Source organism: Lonchura striata, chromosome 12 (assembly GCF_046129695.1).
Source record: "Lonchura striata isolate bLonStr1 chromosome 12, bLonStr1.mat, whole genome shotgun sequence".
In the NCBI taxonomy this organism is placed as follows: Eukaryota; Metazoa; Chordata; class Aves; order Passeriformes; family Estrildidae; genus Lonchura; species Lonchura striata.
Window position 1 is genome coordinate 15789765 of NC_134614.1, and position 27437 is coordinate 15817201.

Consider the following 27437-nt stretch of genomic DNA (forward strand, 5'->3'; position numbering starts at 1 on the left):
CGCCGTCCCCGCCCGCGCCGGCGGCTCCGCTCCGGGCTCGGGCACCGTCCCCGCCGCCGCTGCTGCCGCCGGGCTCCGCCTCAGCGCCGAGAGCTGCGCCGTGAGTGCCGGGCCGGGCGCGGGGCGCGGGGCCGAGCCCGGGGCTGCCCCGGCGGGGCTGCGGACGGGAGCGCGGCGGGACGGGCGGCGAGCGCGGCAGGAGCCGGGCCGGGCTCCGGGGCCGTGCGCGGCCGGGCGCACGGAGCGGAGGCCCCGGGTTCGGGTGCGGCTGGCACAGGCGGTACCGGGTCCCGTTCCCGGTCGGGCGCGGCGGGGATGCCCGGGTGAGAGCCGCGGCGCCCGGCGGGGATCCCGGCCGGGACCGCGGGCTTTGCCGCGGAGCGGGCGGGGAGCGGCTCCTGCCGCCCGCGGCACAGCAGGCAGAGCCGGGCTCCGGCCGGGGCGGGGGTCGGGCCGTGCACTCCCGGGTCACTTTAAAGCGGGGAGAGAGGCAGAACGGGTTAGCTCCAGCGTCTTTGCTGAATCACTCTGATCCGGGGGAGAGTTCTTTTACCACGGTCTCGTTGGCCCTTCTGGCATGGAAACGGGCACTTCCCGGCTCCTGCTGAAGCCCTGGACCCCACTCTGGGCTTTCAGGGGGATTGCTGTCCCACGTACCTGTCACTCCTTGGTCCGTATGTGTGCTAAGCTCCACCTGTGTGTAGGCAGATTCGATGTTTCTGACGCCTGCCCTCCGCCTAAACTGTTCAGAGATATGTTTCTCATTGGAAAAACATTGGTTAATATCACAGAAGCAAAGTACATGGATAAACCCCAATTATTATAACTGGTCCTGGAAGGCTGAGTGCCTTGGGTTGCTTCAGCAGGACCAGGCTGGCTATTTAGAGTCCTCTTTTGGGTCTCTTATAGGAGGGCCAAAGTTGTACTGGAATGTGGGCTCAAATAAAGGTTTGGAATCAGGACTTAGAATGTCATAGAGCTCCTTGGGCAAGGGATGGAAACTTCAGGAGCTTGGAATTCATAGTGAAGCAATTAAACATAAAGGAGTGAAAATGTTGAGTGGCTAGCGTGAGTGTTTTTCCATCCTGCCTGAGGTAAAGACTGTGTATTAGTAAAAAACAGGTCAAGAAAAGCAAGAGCTAAGTTAACTTCTAATAAACTGCATTAGTCATGATAAACTTGACATGTGTTGAAGGCGGTAGGTGCTTTCTTTAGTGAAGCTGATCTCCTGAATTGCCAGAAAATTTGGTAACTGGTTGTTTTGAGAATGCTCCTCCTCCTCACTCCCTGGTTAGGGTGGCACAGAGCTGGAACTGTGCTCTGCAGACCATCAGCTCACTCTAGTTTGGTGGAGAACAGTCAGCACTGGTGCTGCTCAGTGTTTGTCAGTTCAGGTGAGTCACCAATAATTTACAGTAAGAACTTGCCTCTCAGATATTCTGACTGGCTGGGAAAGAGAGAGCTTGTCCCTGTACAGTGTAACTGTGCTGGTAGATGGAGTTTCTTCTCATCTTGTGAGATCTAAGTGTGAGAGGCAGGGAGCTCACAAAGGGGATGAGTAGCTGAAATGCCAAGTGTATGTCAGAGTTTTACCTTGCTCTTTTTCATTTTAAGTTGCCACTGCTAGAATTACTTCCATCTCTCTATTGACATAGGAATCAAAGGTAACTCTTGAGGTTAAACAGCCTGTGCTGTAATATTGATACCAGACTGCCCATGAAAGATGTAAATCCCTTAATTCTTTTGTTTGAAGAACTAGATGAAGAACATCCAGAGCAAATCAGGTGATCTGTGCCTCTGGACTTAGAACAGCTTGGTGTATTTCTGCTCCTCCTTTAAGTAACTGCACGTTGCACCATGGAGTGCTGGTAGCCTGTAGTCCCAGCAGTGTGAATGCCTGGCAGGGCTGTTGGCACCCCCTGGCCTGGCCCGAGTGTGTGTGTGTGTCTGTGTGTGTGTGTCTGTGTGTTTTCCCAGATGCAGACGTTCATCTGACTCTTAAATGCTTTCTTTGAATTTCAGCTTGCAAACTGGTTTGCAGCTCTGTTCTGGGAGAAGCCCTGCTGGAGTTAGTGGCACTACCTGTTGCAGCAGTGTTGCTGATAAACAGCCTTGTAATCCTCTGAGTCATAACATATGAAATAAGAGTGAGTGTTTTATAAATGCAGGTATCCAGTTTGGTGTGTTGGGTATAAAGTGATGACCTGAGTGCTTTTCTTGCTTCTCACCATGCCATTCCAGTTCTGGCTGTGCTGGGCTGTGGCAGGAGCCCCAGTGACCGTGTCACTGCTGTGTGTCCTGTCCCTGCACGCAGAGCAGTGTCACGACAGCAGGACTGTGGTTTGACACCATCTGTGCACTTCTGCTCCCACCAGAGAGGGACATCCCATTTGGCTGAACTGTGTCAGCAGTTTGTTTGACTGAATTTCACTTTAAATATTTTTTGTGGTTATCAAATGTAGGCTGCCTTGGGATATGACTGTGTGTCATCTGTAATTTGCTGTCTGGACAGGAGTAGCTGTGTTAGCAAGCTTGTCCCTGCATGCAGTCCATTGGTGTGTGACACAAGGACAGAGCTGGCTTGAGGCTGCCTGTGCTGAAGGATGGATGGAGTCTCTGCCCACCCCCACTGATGATCACTGTATCCCATTCAGGAGGATTTAAAGCATCATTGAAAGGGCACATGTTATGAAGGGTGTCCATCCTCAGCCTTGCTGTGATGTGGTTGGTGAGTCCTTAGCTCAGGTTGTCCCCAAACTAAGCTACTTTCACCTCTGAAGTTGTCTAGAAATTCAGAGCTCCCAGGCTGATAAAGAAAGTAGTGAAGAGTTGGGGTCACACTCGGGCATTTTAGGATGACCTCCTGGTATCATCCTTTTGTGTGGCACATCCTGCTCCAGCACTGGTTTTCCAGGGAGGTCTGTGTGTGCCTTGTGGTTCTGGGTCCTTACACAATGGTCACAGGGATTTCTCCATGCCCCTTCTGTGTTGAGGGCTAGGTTTGTTTCAGATGATTGCTCTTGTAAATTTTTTACTCCACAGTTACACAGCAATGCTGTGATCAAAGACTAAAGCATGCCTTTGCACTGGCTTGCAGTGGCTCTCTCTTTCCCTGATGAAGTCTTGATTCATCCGTACTGGACTTACATGCTGACCAAAATAACATCATATTCACTAGTTAAAATAACACTGATGGACATCTCTGCCTTTGAAATATTCTGGATGTGTAATTTGAGTTAATTTTATTAAGACTGCAGATCTCTTCTGTCATGATTACTGGTGAGGTTTCTGTCTGGCTGCATCATTTCACTTTCAAGTGATTATCAGAAACCTGTACAGTCTCATATGGTTTTAATGCATCTACATGTCATCCTCATCTTGTACTTGATCAGGATAACACATTCAAGTGCTAGAATTTAAAAGGTCTGGTTTATTGCTAAAAGTTTACAAACTGTACTTGAGTGACAATTCCAAAAAAAAAAAACCCCAAAACCAAAACCAAACAAAAAAACCACCCTCCAAACAAACAAATAAAAAAGTCCAAACCCAAAAAACAAAACAAAATGAAACAAAAAATCAAACAGCAAAACCCTGAAAGAATTCACTTCTTGCTTTTTGAGGAGTTAAAAAAAATAATTACAGAGGTTGGCAAAAGAGCTGGCGTTCCACGTTTATCTGCTGTAGGGGGATGTGCTTTAATGTACTCTCTTGAGGCATACTCTGTCTCTAATTTGTAAAAATAGGATCCTGGTATGACTTGTTCTGTACCTTAGTATTCCTTAGTCTTGTGTTGTCTGACCTCACTATTTTCATATACTGATTTTGTTTTTTTCACTCTTTAATCCACCTGAGATGCAGCTGGGGCTGTGCTTGTGCTGCTGGGTCCCAAAGACCTGACCTGCTGGACACTGTTTTGCCCAGGCTGTGGATTTGGGCAGGGCAGCAGGGCACAGAGAGGTGGGATGTGCTGTCTTCTTCTGTGGTGAATGAAGCCAACCTCATTTCCTAGGAATGAGAAGGGCAAGTTATCTTTTTTTGTTTGGGAATTAATTGTGAACATTCAGTTGTCTTGGAATGTGGGGCTCTGGCTTGGCTAAATCTTTTTGCTGCCTTTAGCTGGGGTGGCTGTATGTTGAAGTTTGTTAGTAACGAGGATGGGACCAGAAGTCTTGGGAACTGTGTGGTCTTTTAAGATGTAAAAATAAACAAAGCTGAGAAGCTCTACCCTACTTAAAACAAGCTGACCTAAATTTTCAGCAATTCTAGCAGAGAGGCAGGCTCTGGGTAGGGATAAAGGCTTACTGACAACTGGCTTCCCTGTCCTTCCATCGCTTGACAAGGTTGACAGGCCACCTTTGGCAAATCAGCACTGGAGTCTGAGGTCATTCACTTCCCCCTTCTTAAGCTGCCAGCCTGGCTGTGGATTTGCCTTGTGCTCCTGTGGACAGTCCCCTTGTTATGCAAGTCAACAGTTCAGCATCTTCTGGGAAGTCACAGCATGAATCTCTTCTCAAATTGCTTTTGTTGGAGTGTGTTGACAGCATGTTAGATGTCCTTTGGCTTGTCCCTACAGAGATTGCTTTTGAGAGTAGGCGTCTGGAAAGTCCTTTCATACTCTTTGTCTGTAGATTAATGTTCTTGCTATCAGTTGCAGTTCTCCACTACTGAATTATTAATTCTGCAGTGAGGGATTTTTCTTTTTAGTGTTCATTGACTTTCATGCTCAATTTATTTTTCTGAGCAGTTTGAAACTGGAGCATGGGAATGTTGACTAATATTAACGGATCACTTGTGTGACCTCAGAGGTGGCTAAATAAACTTTCTTAATTGGGAAAATGGCATCTGTCTTTCAAAGTACTCACAGTTTCCCAGGTGAAAGGTTGCTTGTGAACGTGTATTGCCCTCAGAAGCACATTGCTTGTTTTTCAAGAAAACTGGGATGTTCAGGCAACCAGTGGAGTGGTTACGTGTGCTCCAGAGACAGTCCTGTAGGTAATGTGATGGGAGAAGGAGGGAAAAGAGGGTTTGCAGATTCTCCTGCTAGTGTGACTTTGTAGCTGAATGTTTTCCTGGCAGAGAGCCTGTCTTTGATTGGAAAGCATTCCCCTTGGTGTTCTTGTAGGTACTGATGGTTTGCTGTTTTGTTCTGTGTTTGTGTGTGCTTTTTCCTGCAGGAAGATAAGAGGAGAGGAATTGTGTATCCTTTCAGCAGCCTTCTGTTAAACTTGGAATATCACAGCTCAAGCACGTGAACAGATGGATAATGGAGACTGGGGATATATGGTGAGTGCAAGTGTGCACTGTGCACTACAACTGGGCTTCCAAGGTCTTGCAGCAAGAATCCTTCCACATCTGCCTTGTGTAGATTGAGCTTCAGTTGTGAGAGAAGGAAAACTATGCCTGTTAAAATAGCTTTACAACAGCTTACACACCTTCCCTGGAGTGCTGCACCTCCTGTGCCATTTGTGGGGAGTGCCCAGGTTCACATTTGCTAGGGACAATCAGCCAGGACTGAACTGATGCCTTGAGCTCCCTGTTACCGTTTTCCTAACAAAAATGCTGAAAATAGTTCATGCTTTTTGCTTATTATTTTAAGGATTTTTGTCATTTTATTTATCAAGAAAAGTATTTTTTCTTGTAAATCTTGTGTTAAACTAGACAAGCACATCTTATTTTTCTCCCCTTCTCATTCTGCTGCCATGCATATGTCTCTTTTCTCTGGCTGGCTGCAGTCCTGGTTTTTAGAGTTGGTGGCCAGATGGGATTTATGTTCCTTTCTCTCTTGCTTCCTCATGTGCTATCTGGAATCTGATGCAGACTGGTTTGTGCTCTGCTCCCCACTTCTATGCAGCATGCTAATTTGTTAATAAATATTTCTTTTTAGAATTAAAAGCTGAAAGTTCTTTTTCTCCCTTGCCTGTTTTAACGAAGCCTCTGAGCCGAAGTGTGGATTATTTTGATTGTGAGCTCTTGGTCCCCTATGTTTAAACCTGCACTGTCTTCCTCTTTTGAGGGATAAAAAGAGGCTTAATGTTTGTTTGGCTTTTTTTTTTTCCCTGTTTTTTTGGTTTTGATTTTGTTCTAGAATGAGAGCCAGATTGTGAAAGTAAGGAACATTGCTGGTCCTCATTCTGACTAACTTGTTCTTCAGGAAATTTCTCTTTTCTCATTTCCCCATCTGTAGAATAGGAAAAAACTTGCTGCCCGAATGCTAAACTTGATCCTGCAACAGTAGCTCAGTTGTTAAGATTTCTAAAGCATTCTGGAAATGTGCATTCTGCATGCTAAGTACCATCCTGTCTAGTTGCCAGTTGTGCCTTGTTGCTAGGTGGCTTGGATTTGTTCAGGTTTGAACAAATAGAGGCGTTGAACAGAAGTGTGATTTCCCCCCAGTTTTCCAGCAGTATTTGCCAGGTGTGTCAGCAAGGTGATCGAATCTTCTTGTTGGGGCTTGATAAACTCTGCAATTTCTCTCTTTCTAGATGACTGATCCAGTCACGCTAAATGTGGGTGGACACATGTATACGACCTCCCTCACAACTCTAACGAGATATCCTGACTCAATGCTCGGGGCCATGTTCAGGGGAGACTTCCCCACTGCCAGGGACTCTCAGGGCAATTACTTTATTGACAGAGATGGACCACTTTTCCGTTATGTTCTTAACTTTTTAAGGACCTCAGAGCTCACTTTGCCACTGGACTTCAAGGAGTTTGACCTGCTCCGGAAGGAAGCAGACTTCTATCAGATTGAACCCTTAATTCAGTGTCTTAATGACCCCAAGCCGCTGTATCCTGTGGATACCTTTGAGGAGGTGGTGGAGCTGTCCAGCACCCGGAAGCTTTCCAAGTACTCCAACCCGGTGGCTGTGATCATCACGCAGCTCACCATCACGACGAAAGTCCATGCACTACTGGAAGGCATTTCAAACCACTTCACCAAGTGGAATAAGCACATGATGGACACCAGGGACTGCCAGGTGTCCTTCACCTTTGGGCCATGTGATTACCACCAGGAAGTGTCGCTCCGAGTCCATCTCATGGAGTACATCACAAAGCAAGGCTTCACGATCAGGAACACCAGAGTCCATCACATGAGCGAGCGTGCCAACGAAAACACAGTGGAACACAACTGGACTTTCTGTAGACTGGCACGGAAAACAGATGACTGATTCTGACTCCACAGGAGCCACTTCAGTGATTAGCAACTTAATTGGGCAGTGTACCCAAGAGAGTCTGGATTTTGACTAAAGCAACAATATGGGCTTTTTTTATACGACTATTTATTGTTTATCAGTGAGGACTGGAGGAGTTCCATTCTCTAGCAGCTCTGTTCTTTTGTCCAGTTCAGAAAAAAAACCGTGCATGTGCCTGTTCAGTCAAGACACCTTTTTGTTTGAAAGAGGGAGTCCGAAGAATCAGTACAATAGGGTATTTTGTGTCATTAACACAATTCTCTGACTCAACTCAAAGTGCTAAAATTACCTCTTGTTTAAATTGTTTCTAATTCATCTAATGCTATGACACTGGGAGCAAGAAACAAAAAGATTTTAAAATGCAGTTGGGGAGAAGCTGCTATTGTGTAGACTAATTTAGTTTCTAAATCAATAAACAGTATTGTAATATTCTAGGAAAACAAATCCCACCCTTTAAATGTACTTGATAAGTACAGTTTCTTACAGTTATGACAACTGTTTCTTTCTATGCATATAAATCAAGCAACCAAATATTATCTGTAGCCATGGAAATATGATTACAAATATTTATATTGGATTCTAAATGCAAAATGTCCCTGTGGTAGAATTCATATTTTTAATGCCTGGTGCAATATTATTCCCAAGTGTAATGCCTGCCAGAAGAAGCTAATAAAAATGTGAAATACAGAATACTGTTTTGTATTTTCTCTTTGTCTTTTAGAATTTTCATACTTAAAAAAGCCAACCAAACAAAAAGCCTCCCACCCAAATTCTGGTTTTTGTGCTGTGGAGTAGTTTGGGTGTTCTGGTAGGGCCCTGGTTTCTTCAATTAATGATGTAATTTGTTCCTTTTTATGTTAATCAGTTGATTAAAATGTCATTATAGACAAAACTTGTGTTCTGAAAACTGCTTTAGTTTGATAGAAAGATGGCAAATATTTGTACTGGTTAAAGGGGTAGGGATGGAGGAAACACAGGGCCTAAATACTTGTAGCTGCTAATAGAGTTGCCTGGTTTGTCAGCACTTTATGTGGTATTTTATATATATAAATTCCAACTGCAGAATGCTTTTAATAGTGATGTTGAAGTCAAGGCACTCAAATTCTGTGGCTTTACTTAATTTCATACAGACATTTCTACTTATCCTGGTCCTTTTGTCATAGTTATTAGTAGAATTTCTGGTTATGATCTAACTTGATTGCAGCTGGGAGTAAGGGCGTTGGTATCTGTTTCATGGAGTAGATCCTGTTCTCCCATGAAGTTCTTGTCCCAAGTAAGTGGGAGCTTTCCATCCCATATCTGGCTCTAAAGGCTGTCTTGGGGGGTATTTCTCTGTCGTATTTTGTCTCTTCCTGTTCATACATTGCAGGTTTTTGACTTATGCAATAAGAGGCAGCAGGGAGAGATTTTTTTCTTGCTATCAAGGAGGAAAGAAGCAGAACTGATGAAGCTCAGGAAAAGTTGTTTCTTTCTTACAACACATGGTAAGAAATATTCGTGTTAACTGGCATTGAATTATAATCACAAGATGTTCTTTGCAACACTTCATTTATGAGCAAATTAATGACTGGCCTGGATCAGCTTGCCCTTTCCATAATTATGAAGAATAATAATTAGAGAAGCAGTATTCCAAATAATACACTTTATTGGAGCTCAAGATTTATAGAAAGGAGCAGCCTGTTAATGGGAAGGTAAATTCTTCAGACTGGAGCTGGCATCAGCTTTGTCTGCATCTTCATTAGGCAGGAATATTCCAGTACTGAGCAAATCAAGAGCTATTTTAATTGTCAAAACAGATGCACTTGTTAATATGCTTTCTGATTGAAGAGAACAACTTGTTCCTAAAAACTAATCATGATTTCACCATGGATTTTTCAGTAAAGTTGGTTGTTTTGGGTTTTTTGAAGGCACTACATAGTTACAGCACACTGAGAGAGGGTTTACAGTGTGGTGGTGGTTTTTCTTCCCCTTAATCATCATATAGTGGATTTAAAAAGAGAATAAGAAAGTCAAATGAGAGAATTTTGATGCTGTCAAGACACTTCAGGATAGAAAACAGTGAACCCTGGACCATTCCTGACTAGATTGTCTCACAGCAGCAGGTACCACTCAGCACTGTTGGCATCTGTCTAATTGCAAATGGCTGGCTGAGAATCTTTCATACTTGTTGTAACTGCAAGTAAGCAACTGATTATTAATTCTGATTAGTCATTACTGATGTTTCATAAATGTACTGCTGCACAAAGAACAGGAGGAAATGTTGCCCTTCACTTCGAACATGTTCTTCATAATTTCGATAGCGTGTTGTGCAGAAGTGGCTTCAAATACCTCTCGTAGGCTGGGCTCATCTGTTCAGAAAGAGAATGTGGAAGGGAATTAATGGCAATTAAGAAGGGAAAGGCTATTTTTTTTTCTTAAGAACAGTCTCTGAAATACATAAAGCTGCACTACTTAAGAAAAAGAAAACAACCAAACCAGCAGCTCCTTCAACTATGTGCTAGATTTTTTTCCCCTATAATATGTTCTGTCCTTCATCACCAGACACCACACATCCCAAAGGGGACAGCATGCTATTTAACCTCAGAAAATATGCTTGGACTTGAATGTTTACTGAAGGCAAATTTTGTGTTCCACTGTAGAATTTCAAAGGGATACCAATTACCACAGTATTACTCCACAGGATGTATGAATTGAGAAAGCCAAGTGCTAAAGACCATGAGGGATCAAATGACCTCATTTAACACTTACACTCTTTCTGGTTAAACATATTTAAGAGCCCAAGTTTTGCACTAGTAGAAGCATTAGTGAATAGAAAAGACCCTGTATTTAGTGCTGTTCCATAATATGTAAACAGACTTTTATTTTAGCTTATTCTGTACAATGTGATACAAAGAGGAATTAAAAGCTCTTAATTACAAAGAGGAATTAAAAGCTCTCTTATTTGTACTGCTTTTGTTAGAAGAAAAGCACTTTGTGCCCTGGCTGCTCTGGAGGTTGCCCAGCTGTGATTCATCCCTACCTGGTTGGTGGGTGACTTCTGAGCCCACTCGTAGAGCCGCTGGTAAACCTGCCCGTCGTAGCTGCCGAGAGCAGAGTTCAGGCTCTGGTCCGTGAAGTCAAAAGCGTCCACCAGTGGCACAGCATCCTTCCTACAGAGCACAGGAGTGGCATTCCTGTTACTGAGAGGGTACTGCTTTGCAAGACGGGAAAATAAATCAAAGATAAGCTTGGCAGTTTCCAGGTTTCTCCTGGAAAGTTGTGCCAGTTTTCCTCCTTGTCTTTACTGGGTGGGTGGAAAATCCTGCTTGTTCTGATTCCTCAGAGACATCTCTAGGTGACCCTGCCTTGGCAGGGAGATTGGACTAGATGATCTCCAGAGGTTCTTTTCAACTGTAATAATTTTGTGATTCTGTGATGTTCTACTAATGCCCTGAGTTGTGTGCACTGTTGAGTGGGTGTTTGCAGGGTCTTCACCCTGGCTTCATCACCTGGGCTCCATCCCTAATTCAGGACTCATGTCAGATGTTTTCTCAGTAGTCTCTTCCAGTTTGTTCTTTTGATTTTTGTCTTTTCTTTGTTTCATTTTTCTTATGCTGTATGTGTGTCTTATAAAATGGAATAAGGTTCCTATTAGATTGATGTGAAGTTGCTTTGCTGATCTTCAACCTTCATCCACCTTTCAGAATTTCTATTAATCTTATCATGAGGTGCTGAGCTCTTCTATTTGTGTCTGTAAGAGCAAAACAACTGTGACCCATCCAAGGGCCCATCTAGTCCAGGGGCCAGTGTGGCAGCATGGAGAACCAGAGCACAGGCAGCATCTCCTAAGCAGGAGATTGTTTCTTTTTCCTCATCCTTTCATCATCCTGGGTGTAGGAGGTTGTGCTGGCTGTACCTCATACTTGAGGTACCAGGATGCAGAGTGGTTTGCTCAAATGTCAGCATTTCTATCTTCCAGTTCCTTTTGGGGAAGAGCTGTCTGAGGGTTTGGGAAAGGCTGGGTTTTTGCTACAGACCAGGAAGTGGTTATATTCTTTCTACTAACTGTAAATATGTAAATACTCCATTCTTGAATCCTGTTAACAAGACATGGACTAACACAGAAATTGCAATGAATTCCAAAGACAACATGTGAGGCTTTTGAAAATGTTATGTTACACTTATCACTTAATTCAGATTCTGGTAATCAGTTCTGAAACCCCTTGCTGTTTGGCTCAGCCCTGTTCAGCCCTTGCTTATAGTGTGTTCTTGTTTCTCTCCTGGTGGCTTAGGTAAATTTTAGATACAGTAGCAACTCCTCTCCACCTTAAGTTAGTATGTTCTAAACAAACAGCACTGAATAGTGAAAGCTCAACCCTTTGTCAAAAAGCCCCTGTGAGTGTTGTGGTAAGTGAATACCTTAGCTCAGAATTCACAGAGCTGATAATAAAGGGTGTTGAGCAGATGCATCTGAAGTAGCTGTAGGCAGGATTGTTTGGGTACCAGTTGCAGCTCACCCATGGCAACAGAGTAGGCTGTATTAGCTGTGACTTCAGCAGATTTTGCAATGTGTGATGGGTTGCTGTGGCTGCCTCCTGCCAGTGTGCTCTGACTACATATTTTCCTGTTTTTACTCTACTGCAGATGGTAGAAAGTGTTCATTACTTCTTCATTTATAATTTAAGACTTCATGTTACAGAACTTTAGAGATTGCAGAGAAGCTGGACACTTGGGTCTGTTTTGCCATGAAAACAAGCTCTGAGTAGACATTTCAATTTCCAGCACTGCCAGGCAATGGAAGTAAAAACTGAATGAGGTGAATTGACTGTGGAGATGTTGCTATAGGTACAGCAGCACCCTTTTATATCTAGCACTTTTTTATATCTAAACTGGATAGCTGTGTGTGTCCTGCCAAAGCAGCTCACCGAATGACAGCCAGGAGGTCCAGGTAGGATGCTGTGACCATGTCCATTTGAGCTGCAGATGTGTATCCATCATGCAAGAAGGCCCCTGAATTTGAGAAGATCCCGTGTAGTGCAAAGAGGTCACAGAGATGTTTCATAATCTTCTGGATGCCAGCCTTGGTCTCGAGTTTTTCCACAGTTTCTGCAAAGTTTTTCACTGCAATGTAGTGGCAGTGAGCCTGGAAAACAAATGCAATCAACAGTGAATGCACCTCAAACACTTTAGTAGGCCAAATGACTCAAATGTTCTTGCAAAGAATATAAAACCTTTTCATTTCCCTGGCACTTCTCCAGTCTGTATCCTTTGTTTGCTGGTTGACCAGGCCTTTTGCATTCATGGCTTACAGTGACAGCAGAAGACAGAATGTGTAAACAGTCAACACTGTGGTATTTGTAAACTCTAGAAAACTGCTTCAGAAATCATGCTGGTACTTATTCTAAGTAGTTCTGATCAATATCCCAAAGAGTTTATGTGAAGGAAACACATTGGAATGTGCTTGTGTGGTAAGTGAATGTCGGTTGTACATCAACAGGAGAAGACTCCTGTTGAAGACCTTGGGCTCATGGTACTTTGGGATGAGTGTCTACAAGGCTTCAGCTCTGGAAACACCACTGTCACAGAAAAACAACCAAATTTACCTCCCACTTTTGTGGTTTTAAGTCAACTAGTAATTTCGGGGTCACACACTAGTAGAATGTTTGACCCAGAAATGACAGAAATATAGCAGAGATGCAGAGATGAATTAAACTGACTCTTGCTATGTTGACACTGCTGGGGTTGATTGGTGGTGCTGGAATCTGTGTGGGTTCACTCCCCCACTGCACAGTTCCCTTCCAGCTGTAGGTGTAAGCATGGCACACCTGCACTGCAGCTTTTCCTGCTGGCACAGTGAAGCAGCAGAGGTGGAGGCCAGTGTGGACTGCAGAACGTGCTTGAGAAGCTAAGTGGCACTGAGTGGCCACTCAAGCAATTGACCTGTGTGGAGTCTGAGCCACACAGCTGAGAGCTGGCAGGGATCAGTTCATAGAGCTGCCATGCCAGATGTGTGGGTGAATCATCAGGGAAGGTATGGAATAAGAAGTAAATACAGAATTGCCCCAAGAAGGCAGCAGTATATAAAAAATGTAAAGTTATGGGGAAGAGTCAAGAGGTTTGGATGACATTTCCTGTCCCTGAAATACTTAAGAGAATTTAGGGGCCTGGATCCCATTTTCTGAAGAGTCTAGCAGCAGCACTGATAATACCACAGCCAGCCCTCTGCTTATGTTAGGCTCTTCAGAAATAGTTAATGATGTTAAAATAAGTTGTGGATCTGACTCAGAAGGGAAGAGAAGGAAGGCCTTCACCATAACTGCAGTGGAATTGCACTTAATTACATATTGAAAAAAGAACTTTGGTTTTGGGAGATACAGAACTATCAATAGATTTAATTTTCATTAATATTTAGGGCTTTTCTCCCCTCTTTTCTACTTAATTCTGTATTAATTCACCCTTGTTTCAGGGAACAAATGCTGCTGTCCCAATGCTACTTCAGCTGAAAGCGTCTCTTATAAATTTGAATTATCTTTCAGCAGTAGTTACCATTGCACTTACCACTGGTTTTCACTCTTTCCCCTGCAGTTATCTTTCCAGCAGATGGAAGAAGTACGAGGCATGTTTCATCCTTTTCTGTGACTCCACCAGCTTTCAGTGGAGTGGCTTTAGAAAGATCCCTCTGGGCACCAAAAACGCTGGATTCTTATAAAAAGATGAGTGTTGGCTGGAGATGGTGGGGTTTTGTTGCAGGATATGGGAGGTCTGATTCTGCCAGTAGTGGCAGCATAATTGTAAATGCATTTTTTCTCCCTTTCATTTCTCCTAGTCTTTTTCTACCTGGTCTATACAGACAGCAAATTTTTCAGATAAGGAATTGCTTCTTATTACAACTTTTCCACCATGCAGACCACAGTGACAGGCTTTTTGTGGTGTCTCTTAGATGCCAACAGGAAACAATAAACAGCACTTAGGCTTTAAGCTAATCATGCCATTTCTCTTGCATGTTGTTTCATAAATACAAATATCAGATAAGCAGACAAATTTTGCTAACCTTTGCAGCCTGCACCAGCTGCACTGTGCACTGGTTCCACGCATCGTGCTTTTTGACTCCAGACTGGATCAAGTCCTGTAGTTTTGCTGCTGTACTGCTTGTGAGCCTGGAAAATTGAAAAAGCACAAAGCATCTTGTATGTGCATCCCACCTGCATGAATTTGCACTTGGGAGTTATGTGTGACAGAAGTGCAAACTGGCATTTCTGATATCTGGAATTATCTACGCTCAGTATGAGTGAACTAGATTATGCAAAATCTAAGTATAAATTGTGAGAAGAACCCAAACCACTCTGGTGCTGAAGGATTTCTGCCTTCTCAGCTTCCAGGGTAGTTTACCAGGGGTTTGGCTGAGCTTTTCTTGGGTTGTGTGTGTGTAAGGAGAGTTTGCAAAACAAACAGTAATACTGGACTGCTGTCACATTATGGTTCTCCTTTTCTACATAGGGATTCAAATCCTGTTCCCACTGATGAAGCTTTTCAAAGAGTGGCTGTTTTTACACTGGTTTCAATGACAGTAGAGTTGTCTTTTTACCTGATTTTCAGAGGTGGCACCTATACAGCCCATAACTATGTACATAATTCTGAGACCACTCATGATGTAATTTTTGTTTATGTTAAGTTACTGAATGTGTGTAATTGAAAGGCTACAGACAGAATGAGAGGCTCTGTTCTTGCTATGGCGCAAACTGAAAACAAACATCACTTTCTTAGGTATGTGAAATTTTAAGTTTCTAATAGAATTGCTCAGGGTCCAATAAAGATTTTACTGCATGGCAACTCAGTGATGTGGTCTAGGATTTACTTTAACAGTGTCAACAACTCTGTGAACTGTAGTTGTTTGGTAGCACATGGCTTAGAAACTTCTGAGTGTGAAAGCTTCATACTGAATGTCTGGTATGGCTGTTAATCTTGCATAGCCTTCCTTTCCTTTTTCAGGAACAGATGGTAGCAATCCTAGTTTAACTTATTTTATTTTACCTCTCTTTAAAGCAAGGAAGAAGCTCAGCTCTTAACACATTTCTGATGTCAAAGAGAGAAATTCTGTCTCCCATCTTCTGTACTGACCTGATTGCCACATGTTGATAGGCCTCAGTGTAAATATCTGGACTGAGAAAATCCAACTTGTTCTTGGCTGGACACTTCCTGTGTTTCACTGCAGCCAGATAAGTGACAGATGGTGGCACAGGCTGGCCAGCACTGGCTGCCATGAAGCACTTAATCAGGAACCTGGGAAGAGGGTAACAGTCAAAGCAGGGTATGGTGGGCATCTCCTCACAGCAAACAGACATGCAAAAAGTAAAGTGGGCTCAGGTGAGCAGCAGCAAGGTGTGACCCATCCCGTCAGGAGCCCAGAATGGACTTGAACAAGTAATGACCTTTTGTTTTGCATGCTGCTTACAGTAACCTGATCTGTGGTGGGTCTCAGGGGTGGCCTGGCTGCCTTATTTAATACTACAGCAATCCATAACGATGTTTTTTTCAGCAGAAACTTGCTGTGGCTATATTAGCAGTCTAAGCAGTCTAGTGATTAGATACATTATCAGCTTTGCAACCTGAGTCTCAATGCTCTGGAGCTTTAACAGTGAGTCTTACCCTCTGCCATCCCCAAGACACAAATCACATTATGTTAACACATGAGACCCTTGGGGAGAGCATTCCCCACTTCCTTAGTTTTTTTGGTACCTCTGCTATGAGCTAGACTGACCATGTCTGGAATTAAAAGGGTACAGCATTTCTCTTGACTTTGCTGTTGATCTTGCAAAAAGCAGCAATGAGTGCAGAAATGTCTGCATGGCAGCATAGAGCAATGTGGTGGCTCTGACCCTTGGAAGTACCCTGGTTTTCTCCTTCTAGTAAAAACATACATTATTGAAAGTTCAAGCAGCTGTAGTTTCTTTATCCTGTCTCTTGATAATCATGAGTCTGTGTGTCTGGAGGAAAGTGATGCTCTTGGAATATGACTCATGCACTTTCAGTATCCAACAACTTTTCTTCCTCTGAATCGACCCCACTTTATCAATATTGCATTACATGACACCATTGTCACACTGGTTACTTAAAAAATTAACCACAAAACTTTCACAGCAATACCTCTGCTGTGCTACCAGGCAAGGAGGAAAATGAGGTTATGCAGAACAGCACCTGCATACGTCCCCAAACCAAAAATAGAAGAGATAATCCAGTTCCCACACACTTACATGCTTGTTAGACTGAAGGCATGAATAGTTTATGTCCTGAGCTGTATTTTTAGATGGTGCTGTGAGAAAGGAGTAGCTGGTTTTACTGGTTTTGGAGAAGTGGTAAAGGTTGAATAAATGGGGGGCATACTTTTAGACAAACACATTTGAATTGTTACCTGGCAGTTTGCAGGAGCAAAATGGTGTTTTCCCCTTCATAAATACAAGAGGCAAGTATTTTGGTATACAAGGAAGGCAGTCCACTCAGCAGGGAGTAGCCATGGCCCCCACAGGCCCGGAGACAAATCTCCACTCCTGCCGTGCAGTGCTGAGTGATCACAGCTTTAAAACCTGAAGATAATGCATGGAGCTGTTAAAAAAAGAGAGAAAAAAAAGCAGAGTATTACAGGTGGAATCTTCAGAGTAAGTTCCTTTTTTAAATTTTGTGCAATACCTGGGCATGAAATCTCTGTCAGGTTCCCCTTTGAATGGTGGTAGCACCCAGTTCCCTGAGCCTGACCTTTGGTCTCTGGGATGCTGCACGTGCTCCTGCTGGGCACACTGTAGTCAGTTTATGCATTTTTGGGTTTCTCTCAGCCAGTTCTGGCTTTGGCCACCTTTTTTCAGAGTATGTTTTCATTTTAAGCACCTAATTGCAAAATATTCTGTTCTGTTTAAAAAGTCGCACTTTTGGTTTTGGCTCAGATGTATGTGCATGCACGTAGTAGATGAAGTTGTGTAATAACACTGTGCCACCAGCTACTTGGGACAAGGTTTTGGACATGCTTTTCAAGGACTTTTCACTCTGCAATAGTTCCTAAAACAAAAAGTTTGGGGTGGTACAACAAATTCTGTTGCTGACTGGTTGCAGACCTGAGACACGTCATTTGAACTTCGTGTTTTCTCTTTAGTCTGTTCTTTAGTGATGAGAGGAATGCCTGTCCAGTTTGCTAAAATACTTTTAACATTTAGAGAACAGAAATGCTGTATGAGTTAATCCTGCTGAAGCTCACCTCTGGCAGCATGTCAAAGTTCTTCTTCTGGATCTCTCTGTACCCCCTGTTGAATAGCTCCTGCAGGTAGTCATTGGTGAAATGAAAGGCATAGGCTGCTGCCAGCTGGGGCAGCAGTTTCTCTTGCTGAGTCTGGTAGTCAAGGATTTTTGCTTCTTGTTCCCTGTTGGAAGACAGCTGATGAAGCAGGGAAAGTGTGGACATGGGCATAGCTACTGTTACTTTACTTGAAATGAATGAAAGTGGTAGAATGAAAATGGCATTTTTCATTACCAAGAAGCAGTGTGTGAACAAGACTGAGCTGACAGTGTGGCAGCAAATCTGTCCAGCTTGCTGAGCTATTGGAGAAACAAACCCAAAAAAAACCTAACAATGTAGAAAAGGCTTTGTGTGGTCAGTCAGTACAGAGGGGAACAGGGACTGCAGGAGGGGAAGAGAATGAGGCCTTCAAGGACAGCAAGTTGTTCGGTGTTCCAGAAAAGGCAGTGGCATTGCACCCTGATAAACTTTGGCTTATTAAATGGAATCTTTGTGGCCCCATGTGTAAAAAATGTTTCCCTGAACATATTTGAGTCTGAATTATTTAAAGTTTTCTCAGCTGTTTTTGGGTGTTCTTTATCACTTCATGTGGTTGATACATTTAGGACTTCAATAGATGGAATTGGTTATTACAATAGTTCAGCTGCTGTGGTCTTCTGTTTGGTTTGTGTTTGAAGTGAACCATGTTTTGACTAGGATCTTCCTGCTTTTGAAAGGGTATTTAAATAGAGATCTTTGTAGTCAATTCAAATTAATGTATTTCTTGAAAAATAATGGGGATTCAACACTCAATACAATTCAGTGCTCAAAGTTTGAATATTAGATTTCTGGATGTTGGAAGGTATTATAATGTTGCATCCACTAGTATGACACTATGGAATAAGAATGAATTCAGCAACTTGTCCAGTTTGTCTGGATTCTGCTCAGTTATGGGATTACAGGGGAAGGCCAGTTATAAAAGAATAAGTTGCCTGTGTGAGCCACTGACCTTTCAAAGTATGAAACTGAACTGTAAACATTCTCTTGTACTTTGACTGAAGCTCATTAATGTAAATAATGGGGAAGCATGTTTATCATGCCCTGTCTGGAAATCAGCCAGTGATGGGCTGAAAGATAAGATGAAGAGAAGAAATACAAACGGGCACAGGGGAACACAGTGTACAGCCCCCTTCCCACCGGGACACATGGCATTACCCAGGCTTTAGCTTGGACTGCCGGCGAACCACCGAGTACCGGGTGGCGATGGTGCAAGCCTTCATTAGGGGTGTCAGAACCTCGTCTGAAATGAGTGAAATGCGCACTGCTGTCATTGTGAAATAATTGATCTTCTGTGACCCCTGTCTTACATAGGTGCCATCTGGTCGAACCTAGAGTAGAGAGAGGCTGTCAGATGCTGCCTTATTCAGTACTACTATGGTTGTGTAATTGCTATGCACGGAATAAGATGGGCGTGAAAAACCTTCACTGAATGCAAACAATGCTTTTTATGTATGATGGATGGAAGACATCCATTTGAAGAGACAAACTTACTGTTTCTGGCAGAGGTACATTCTGCCTGCCCCATGATCCCCAGCTTCTGAATATGGAATTCTTGACAATGACTTTCATTTAGGATCCAGGTACCTTCTGCCCTTGGTAAAACCTCAGAGACTTGCTAATACTCAAAGGAAGATTTTTGTCCCAAATTTAGACAGGTCCCTGTTGTCTCTCTGGCTGTGGAATGAGTCTGACAGCAAGTTTGTGATGTGAGTCCACACATACCTCACAAAACTTGCTCAGCATGTTCTCCCTGGGGACACGCACATCCTTCAGCAGGAGGTAGCCATTGTCAGTGTGCTCAAAATTCATTTTGGGACCGATGTCTCCTGCACTTATGCCTGCAGCAGGAGAAAACAGCCTGCTTACTTCCACTTGAACTTCTTGCTCCCCATTTTGTGTCAGAATGGGGACCTCAAAAGAAGGGCATGGTCAGCTCTGCTTCTTCCCCAGCATGGGGGATCTTGCCTGCAGGGTGAAACAGGCATTCAAATGCCTTGTAGTAGTTTGTTTCCATGATCCATTGACAGGTGGCTCTGTGCTGGCTAGGGTCAGAACTGAGGTGTTAATGCAGAGGTGCTCAGAGCAGCCCAGGCTTCGGGTTATGTCAAGGGCTTGGTCTGGATATGGCTGAAGATATGTTAAACTTTCCTTCAGATCAAAAGGAAGTGGTTATTGATAACTACACCTTGGCTATCTCTCTTGGCTTGGTTTTGGCAATTATAACTCTCCCTGGGCCCAATGTTTTAGAAAACATTTAAGGGCAAAATAGGCAGAACACCTGCACAAGTGCTGCAGTGTCTGGGGTTATTTACCTGGGCAGAGGGAATGGTCCTGAAGGCTGCGTATCTGCACGATGAAGGGATGGATGCCATAGCACTTCCCATGGATGTACAGCTGAGCAAAGACCACTGTATGGGTTGCTGATCTTCCCACTGTGAGAAGAAAAACAGCCCCATTCCCTTAAGCAAGATACAACATAAACAGTTAAGAGAGATCAGTACTAATAATGTGTTGGGTCTTAGGTATGGGTCAGCACAAGTGTGTGCTGGAAACCTAAATCAGCCTGCTCTTAGCTCTCAGAAGTTGCACCATCATTCTGCCTCTGTTGCTGCCCATGAGGCTTGGATTAACAGTTTTGTAACAGAATATGAGAAAAAATAAACAGTTTGAGCTAATGTAATGGTGAGAGTGGGAAGTGCTGTGGCTGTTGCAGTTACTTCAGTTATTTTCTGTGAAATACCTTCCTGAAGGGAGCAAAGAATTTCACACTTGAATCCTTTATGCTGAGACTGTCTGATGACTCGAATCCTTATGCTGATGACCTCCCTGCAGGTTTTGGTTGTCTGAGTATTATTTAAAAACAAGAGAAGATTTATTCCTGCAGCGGCAAGAGCTTTTCTGAGTGAAGTTCTTCAGCCTGCAGCCCAAGAGGTTTTTGTAGATGATGGTGGCTCCTTTATGGCCTTTGAACTTGGACAACCCCCTTTCTCTTACTTGCTTGTTCATGTGAGTATCTTTTATTGAAATCTGCTAGCACCTGGGCCCTCAAACACAGAACTTAACCAGGGTATGTGGAGTAACTGAAAGAGGCAAAACCCAAGATATTTTGTGTGGTACTTACTGTCTCCAGGCCACCACTTCATGGCAGAGATCTTTGGTGTGTTCAGTATAAACTCCTGAGTAGCAGTATCAAAGACTGCTGTAGTTTCCAAACCCTGAAGATAAGTGCCTTTAAAAAAAGAAATTAAAAAAATATCTATGTAGCTATCTTCTGGTATATCACAGGGATGGAGAGAGTGAAGGATCCCTGGAAGCTGGCTGTGGCTATTTACCAGGGTTTTGTGGTTATCCTTCTGATGAGAACCATGAACGAGAACCCAACCACCCCTGTCCCAGTAAAGGATGGACAGTTTGGAGTCAAATTCCCACGGGAATCTGGGCTGTGTCATAGAGAAATGCTGTTTTCCCTGCAGCCTTACCGTGTCCCAGTTCAGTCTGCGCGTAGCTTCCAATGAGCCTGTGCTGGGTGGCGAGGGGAATCCACTTGGCAATTTGTTTGTCAGAGCCCAGCACTGAAATACTTCTCATGAAGACGCGGTGCAGGAGGAACGCGACATCTCCCGACAGTGCCCTGCAGAGAAGGCACAAGGGGTGTTTGTAAGGGAGTGAAGTTCCAGGCATGTGATGAATGAAGCAGTGGCACTGCAGTGGTCACCAGACAGTACCACCTGCTGCCTTTTGTTTTCTGCCTTGTCATACCTTGCCCAGCACCCAGCATCAGCACAGCATTGCAGGAAAAGTGCCCTTCCAAGCTGCTTTTGTCTCTTCTTTCATAACAGAATTTGCATATGTGTTGCTTGCTCATTTCACTTGGTCTTGGAGGAATTATCTGTTCTAAGTAGCAGATGCTAAGCTAAAAGCACACACAACCCAGCTCCAAAGCTCCTGACACTCTGTGAGCATTTTATATTTTTATTTTACTTTATAGGATTTTTTTTCTTGATTATTTAAGTCAGATTTTGAGGTTGAACTAAAAAGAAAGAGCAAAACAGAACCCAACTTAAAAAACCCCAAACCCCAGCAATTCACTGTGAGGCATATTAGACTGAATTACACATGTAGTTATGTGGGACCTGGATCTCCTGAACCTTCCCATTTCCATTCTGAAGAAATACTATGTTATGTTGGGTTTATTGCTGTGCTTTTTGCCGTTTGTTTGCTGCCTTTTGCTGTCAGTGAGCAATACTGGGGTTCATGAAGATTTGTCCTGAATTGAGATGTTATTTTCTTGTAGAAAAATGAAAATACATCCAAGTAACCCCTGGTCCTTCACCGTGACCATCTGCATACACCCTAAAAAGCAGTATTCCAGAAACTGTGTATGGGAACTTGGGTACAGTGATTTCCATGGTGCAAATGAGAAATTTATTTAAGCTTTTTTCTGTGTGAGAAATAATAAGAAAACATGAGGAATATAACTATATCCCTCTTCCTGGGATTCCTCAGAACATGGTTGAATCACCTCACAGATACAGGTACATGTACAAGTGAGTGCCTGTGCTGTTCTCAGTAGCTGAGTGGCTGTTAGTACATTGCTTTACTGCAGTGCTCTAGAGAGCATCTCCTTTCACATAGATACCTTCTATTGTTAACAAATGACTCTGACCTTTATTTTATACTGGCCCTGAGAGAGAATTAATCATGCTGAAACAGTGTGTGTGTGGGGGGAAACATGAACAAAGAAGTTAAAGGAAAATTGCTTTGATTAACAGAAAATGACTTAATGAATCCTTGGCAGCCTGGCCAGAAATAACGTTCCTTTAGCTGAGATTTGAAAAGCTGTATTTTAAATTGTGTGATTCACTGTGCCTGGCACTGAGAGCCAGGGTTCTGTCATAAGAGCTTGGTGCTCACCTGGAGTTCCATGAGGCAAGAGGTGCCCTGCCAGACAGCTCTGCTCCTAATCCAGCAACTGGGACAGCACAAGGCTGGTCCTGCTGCAGCCTTTGGCATCAGGGGGCCTGATAAAAGCACACCTGGGTGGGATTTTTTTTGTTCTGAGGGAGCAGTGGAGAGCTACTTTTTAATGGGAATATAATGATCAGGTCCAAGAGCTCCTGATGGCATATTTCCCCCTTCATTAGTTCTGCTTGCTGTAAGTGGTGAAGAGCTCAGCATAAAAAATTATCATCTTTCGTATGATGGGGACAATTTTCTAGCAGTGCCTGTCAGCATAGGGCAAGGAGTAATGGTTTTAAACTAAAAGAAGGTAGATTTAGACTAGACATAATGAAGAACTCATTTTCAATGAGCATGGTGAAACAGTGGCACAGGTTGCCCAGAGAGCTGTAAACATTCCAGGTCAGGCTGAACAGGGCTCCAAGCAACCTGATCTAGTTGAAGATGTTGTTGCTCATTGCAGAAGGCTAGACTAGATGACCTTTAAATGTCCTTTGCAACCCTAACTGTGTTATGAGTCTATGAAATGCCAAAAAGTGGCTCTGAGTGTCAGCAGTGCTGTGTAAGAGACAGGTATGTCTTCTGAGTGACACTTCTGAACTTGCACCTTCCTACTGGGTATGTGACCTCACCAAGCAGACAGCGTGCCCTGGGCAACAGCCAGCCAGGAACTGACTGAGCAAAGGGGGAAAGGAGGGGCAAGCAACTGAAATGTGTTAAGAAAACTTCTAAAGGAAAGGACTGTGAAAATACTTTGTTCTCATTTATCAACAAACTAAGGTGAGTTTTTTCCTTTTTGTTTTTACTTTTAATAAAATATGTGTTTTCTATATACACAAAATGTAATTTTTAATTTATTTAGAAGTCAGTAATGTAACCGAAACAGCACCACTTCCACTTCTGGTTATATATTTAAAAATGTCTAAGGGATGGTGTGAGAGCTGCAGCACAAATAAGGAGGTTGCTGAAGTGGAAATCTGTTGTGTTTGTGAACTGATGTGATCTATCACACTGTACCCATGTGCTGCTCTATGAGAAGTTCCTGGTTGTGTACCAGCATTTTCCCTTTTCCCAAGTGTGCTGCTGAAGTAAAAACCTGCAGCACATTTTTATCCAAACTTAATCTGTTAGCTGTTGGCCTTTCCCAGCCTTTGCTAAAGCTGATTCTTGTTGGCATACAAAGCTTTTAACAAAAAATTAGTTGTACATTAAAAAAAAAAAAAAGAAATCACCTGTAAATGTACTTATATTCAGGTCCATTCTCAGTCCATCCCATCTCATGCATCTTTTTCTGGAGATGAACAGCCTTCCTGACTGCTGCTTCATACCTCTCATTCTGGGTCTCGAAATACTGATATTCTCTGCTAAATACAGGGTCAGATTGGATAGCTTCCACTGCAAAGCAACACAAAACAGTTGGTTCTCCTGGGGCTGGGGAAGTGCAGGCAGTGCCTCAAGCCATGTTTGGGAAGAGCAGGCAGGACTGGACTCATGGATACTGATGCTGTGATTTTTGGGGTGCTTGAAGGCAGGTTTTGTTTTGCCAGTTCTGGCTCCCATGGCTGTCACATCTAACTCTGAAAAGCAGTGGGTTTGGGGAAGCAGAAGGGGAACTGAGTGGGCCTGAGAGAAGGGTCTGTTCAGTGGAAATGGTGACCCTGCAAGATAAGGCACCCTCCCTGGTCAGGAAGGGAGAGGTGACTTCTGGCAGAAGATGCCAAGGATCCTTCTGCCTCCAGCTGCTGTGAGGGCAGTAAGGGCTGTAGTGAGCTGCATTTTGCCCAGAGTGTGGAGAGTTGCATTAGCCAGAGGGTGGGTTACGCCTGGAGCCTGCTGGGTCTCCTGCTTGGGATGTTACCAGCCCATTGCACTGTTGCACAACAACTCAGAGTCACTTTCTGTGTCAGTTTGAATACCCCCTTGTCCATTTTGCCTTAATACCTTGAGTCTATTCACGTGGAAGGTTATGCTGAACTCCAGTGGCACTGTGAAGAGGGTGATCCCAATGGCTTTGCTGTTTTCCTTTGCTAAGTATAAGTATAATATGGATGCAGTTACAGAGACAACAGAGAGGGTTTTTTCTTCTATTTCTTCTGAGTGACAGTAATTTTTTGGCACACCTATCAGGAGTGAGAGCAGCTCAGCCTGGTTGAGCCAACCCACGCAAGAAATTCCCACCTGGATGAGCCTGATGTGCCAAGGAGGAAAGCTGGCTGTGGTTCACATGTGATGTGCATTTCTGCACAGCAGCACCAGCCCCTGCATGCATTTCCCTTGCACATGGATGCTCGACCCTCAGTTCTTGTATTCCAGTTTAACCAGTCTTGCCAGAGACAGGGGATGGGAGCAGGGAGGAAGAAAAGCTTCAGACAGCAGGAGTGGCTGCGGAGGAGTCATACTGATTTACATCAAGAGAAGACTCCAGCTCCACACTCCCACTTTTTAAACAGATGGGGGATAAGCAAACGCCCAGGAGCACAAACCCCACTGTGCTGCAAAGGAGGAGCAGAGCATCAGGACACAGGCATGGTCTGTGCCAGCCCCCATCAGGGCCTCGTAAGGGTCACTCACCCACTGCCCTCCGTATCCGTGTCTGCTCCGCGCCGCCGTCCAGCAGGGCTGTGAGCTTCTCCACGCTGAAGGAGGCTGTTTGCCGCTCGCTGGCGAGGTCGGGGTTCACGCTGCCGAGCACTGAGCCCTGAGAGTGCTTGCTGGTCTCCAGCAGAGCCATCCTGGAGCCTGCGCCGCCCTGCAAAGGGACAGGGCTCCCTGTGGATGGCTGATGGAGGCGTTGGCACAGCGACGAGTGGTTTGGGTAGGTTGGCCAAGATGTTGTACCTGCACAAGGGTTGCATTAATATTTAGGCACTATCCTGTCCTCACTGCAATGGACAGTGGAGATTTATGGCACTTCAAGGAACTCAAATTGCAGTTTTTACGACATATTTTAAAACATAAAATATTTTTCTTTTCCCAGTCTGTCCCCAGTATTCTATGAGAAGTTCATGCTGGAATATCCCACTACTATGTGTTAATGTTTATGGGAGTTTCTGATCCAGGGCTCACAGGCACTGGTGAAATGGTGACCCTGTTCAGCACTCTGCCTGTGCTGCCTCTGTCCTGGGGGATCAGCTTTACATTAACCCCTAAATCCATGCTGGTGAGATTGGTCGCAGGACACTAGTAAAAACAAAAGCCATAACGAGTAAAAATAAATCATATTTTTCCTTTCAAGAGGCTGCTGCCTTTCCAAATATCAGATTACTTTAAGAAATACAAAGTCGGGAAACCACGGCAAATGTGTCATTAACTCCTGCTTTTTCATATATTCAGGTCTTTAGTCCAAGGAGTTTCCCTGGAGAGGGAAAGGCCTCGGGGCAGCGCGGGGCACACCCGCCCGCGGTAACGCGGCGCTGCCCTTGAGCCCTCACGGGGAGCGCAGGCAGCGCCGGGCTCGCCTCGGCCTCAGCTTCCTCTTCCGCGAGGAAAGCGCCATTCCTTTCTCTCCGTGCAAACGCGGTCCGCCACGTACCTCGGCTTAGGCGTCCTCCGTGGAGCCGTCCGGCCGCCGCCTCCTGCCCGGGCCGCGGCTCCCGAGCGCTGCCGGGGACTCTGCCCGCGGCTGTTCGGGCAGCGCTGACCCCTGCAGGCGGGACAGCCCCGCAGCCCCGCTGCACTCGGGCCGGTTCTGGAGCCTTGGGATTGCACTGCCAGCCCCGTCACCGAAGGGACACGCTGCCCTTCTCCTGCTGTTGTTAATTCTGGTTTGTTGTTTTGGAAGCCTGCTCCGGGTGGAGAGCAGCACGCCGGGGCTGGCGCTGCTCCTGGCCCGGGGGTTTGGCGCTGCCCTCAGCCCTGCCCGCAGTTCGGGTGCGGGGCCGGGATGCGGGGCTGGGCCGGGTGGGGAAGGGAGCCTGGCACGGGGATGTGCTCCCTCACCTGCCGCGGCCCTGAACCTGGCCCTGCTGGGCCCGGGGGGCAGGAGATGGGGGCTCACATCCCTCACAGGACGAGCGGGATTCCTGGAGAGGAATCCAGCAGCGGATCCCCCTGCCCACGGCTCATCGATGGGTCTGTGCTGCCGCTGCAGACCCACGCTGGAAACTGCTTCGTCAGGAACGCGTGGGGTTCACTTTACGGAAGGCTTGCTTTAACATGGGAAGTTAAGCAAATGTTGAGACATCGGATGTTGTTATGGGTAACGATAGTTTTAAGCCTGGAGCTGAGCTTGTTAAACTGAGCCCAGCAGCCACGAGGAGCAGCAGTCAATGAGAGCAGCCAGCTGCAATGCAGTGGGTGGCTCAGGGGCAGTGGAAGGTGTGTTCAGGATCACTGGTAGATTAAAGATGCCATGTGGCTCCATCACACTCCCAGTGACAGGGTGTCGTATGGATGTGCTATTTTCTGGTCTGTACAGCACAATATTCCATCCCACAGTGACTGGAGGTCATGATGGTTGGGAGGCAGTACATCCTTCTGAAGTGCTCTGTGGGATTTTTCCATTTGTTCGTACATTTCCTTCTGCTGGAGTCAGGAGTGCTTGGCCTTGTGCTTCCTGACTGCTGTTTGTAAGTCATTGAGGCGTCTGGCTCTCCTGAAGGGAGGGTCAGGGATAACAGATTGGAAAAAAACTGTCCCTGAATCTCTTTGCAACCTGATGTTCATGCAGGTTTATATTTGGGCAGGCTCAGGTGCTGCCTGAGTAGGCCATTGCCAATCTGTTTTAGTCTGAGCTGGAGAGCCACCGGAGCTGCACACCCAGCTCGGCTCCAAGTGCCTGTGGATGCCCAGAGATCTCATGGGCTGTGATGAGAATCAACAAAACCCGCAAGATCACCTGGTCATGGTGTGTTGGAACACACCCTCATTATTATGTTGCTGATAATTTTGCATTTTTGCCTATTTTCATTAGGCTGGATCTCACCAGTATCATGGCCAATTCAAGGTTTCATAGAATGCTTTCATCAACACAAAACTGTCTAGTC

General features: G+C 44.8%; 3 protein-coding genes across 3 annotated transcripts in view; 2 read left to right on the forward strand and 1 right to left on the reverse strand.

The window, feature by feature from the left end:
* Nucleotides 1-5200, forward strand: part of PXK (PX domain containing serine/threonine kinase like) — a 42984-nt gene extending 37784 nt beyond the window's left edge. The window contains exon 18 of the mRNA XM_031505936.2: nt 5175-5200. Within this exon, the coding sequence (XP_031361796.2) occupies nt 5175-5182 (8 nt within the window). The 3' untranslated portion in view covers nt 5183-5200. The remainder of the gene's footprint in view (nt 1-5174) is intronic.
* Nucleotides 5175-7883, forward strand: KCTD6 (potassium channel tetramerization domain containing 6). Its single transcript, XM_021530898.2, has 2 exons — nt 5175-5283; nt 6483-7883. The coding sequence occupies exons 1-2, from the start codon at nt 5257-5259 to the stop codon at nt 7167-7169; spliced, it is 714 nt and encodes a 237-aa protein (XP_021386573.1). The 5' UTR covers nt 5175-5256; the 3' UTR covers nt 7170-7883.
* A 937-nt stretch (nt 7884-8820) lies between these two features.
* Nucleotides 8821-26115, reverse strand: ACOX2 (acyl-CoA oxidase 2). Its single transcript, XM_021530854.2, has 15 exons — nt 25985-26115; nt 25024-25290; nt 23685-23847; nt 20973-21124; nt 20615-20722; nt 19806-19925; nt 19216-19331; nt 18649-18821; nt 17416-17578; nt 16582-16772; nt 15291-15452; nt 14224-14329; nt 12098-12315; nt 10213-10342; nt 8821-9541 (listed from the first exon to the last, which is right to left on the reverse strand). The coding sequence occupies exons 2-15, from the start codon at nt 25181-25183 to the stop codon at nt 9479-9481; spliced, it is 2025 nt and encodes a 674-aa protein (XP_021386529.2). The 5' UTR covers nt 25184-25290; nt 25985-26115; the 3' UTR covers nt 8821-9478.
* Between the last annotated feature and the right edge of the window lie 1322 nt (nt 26116-27437).

Excerpts from the sequence above, each read along its gene's own strand:
- KCTD6 (XM_021530898.2), top strand. The coding sequence starts at position 5,257 with ATGGATAATGGAGACTGGGGATATATG. Across the intron at positions 5,284-6,482 it reads ATGGAGACTGGGGATATATG|ATGACTGATCCAGTCACGCT; the intron begins GTGAGTGCAAGT and ends CTCTCTTTCTAG.
- ACOX2 (XM_021530854.2), bottom strand. The coding sequence starts at position 25,183 with ATGGCTCTGCTGGAGACCAGCAAGCACTCTCAGGGCTCAGTGCTCGGC. Across the intron at positions 20,723-20,972 it reads GCAGACTGAACTGGGACACG|GCACTTATCTTCAGGGTTTG; the intron begins GTAAGGCTGCAG and ends CTTTTTTTAAAG. Across the intron at positions 10,343-12,097 it reads GACCTCCTGGCTGTCATTCG|GAAGGATGCTGTGCCACTGG; the intron begins GTGAGCTGCTTT and ends TGTGCTCTGTAG.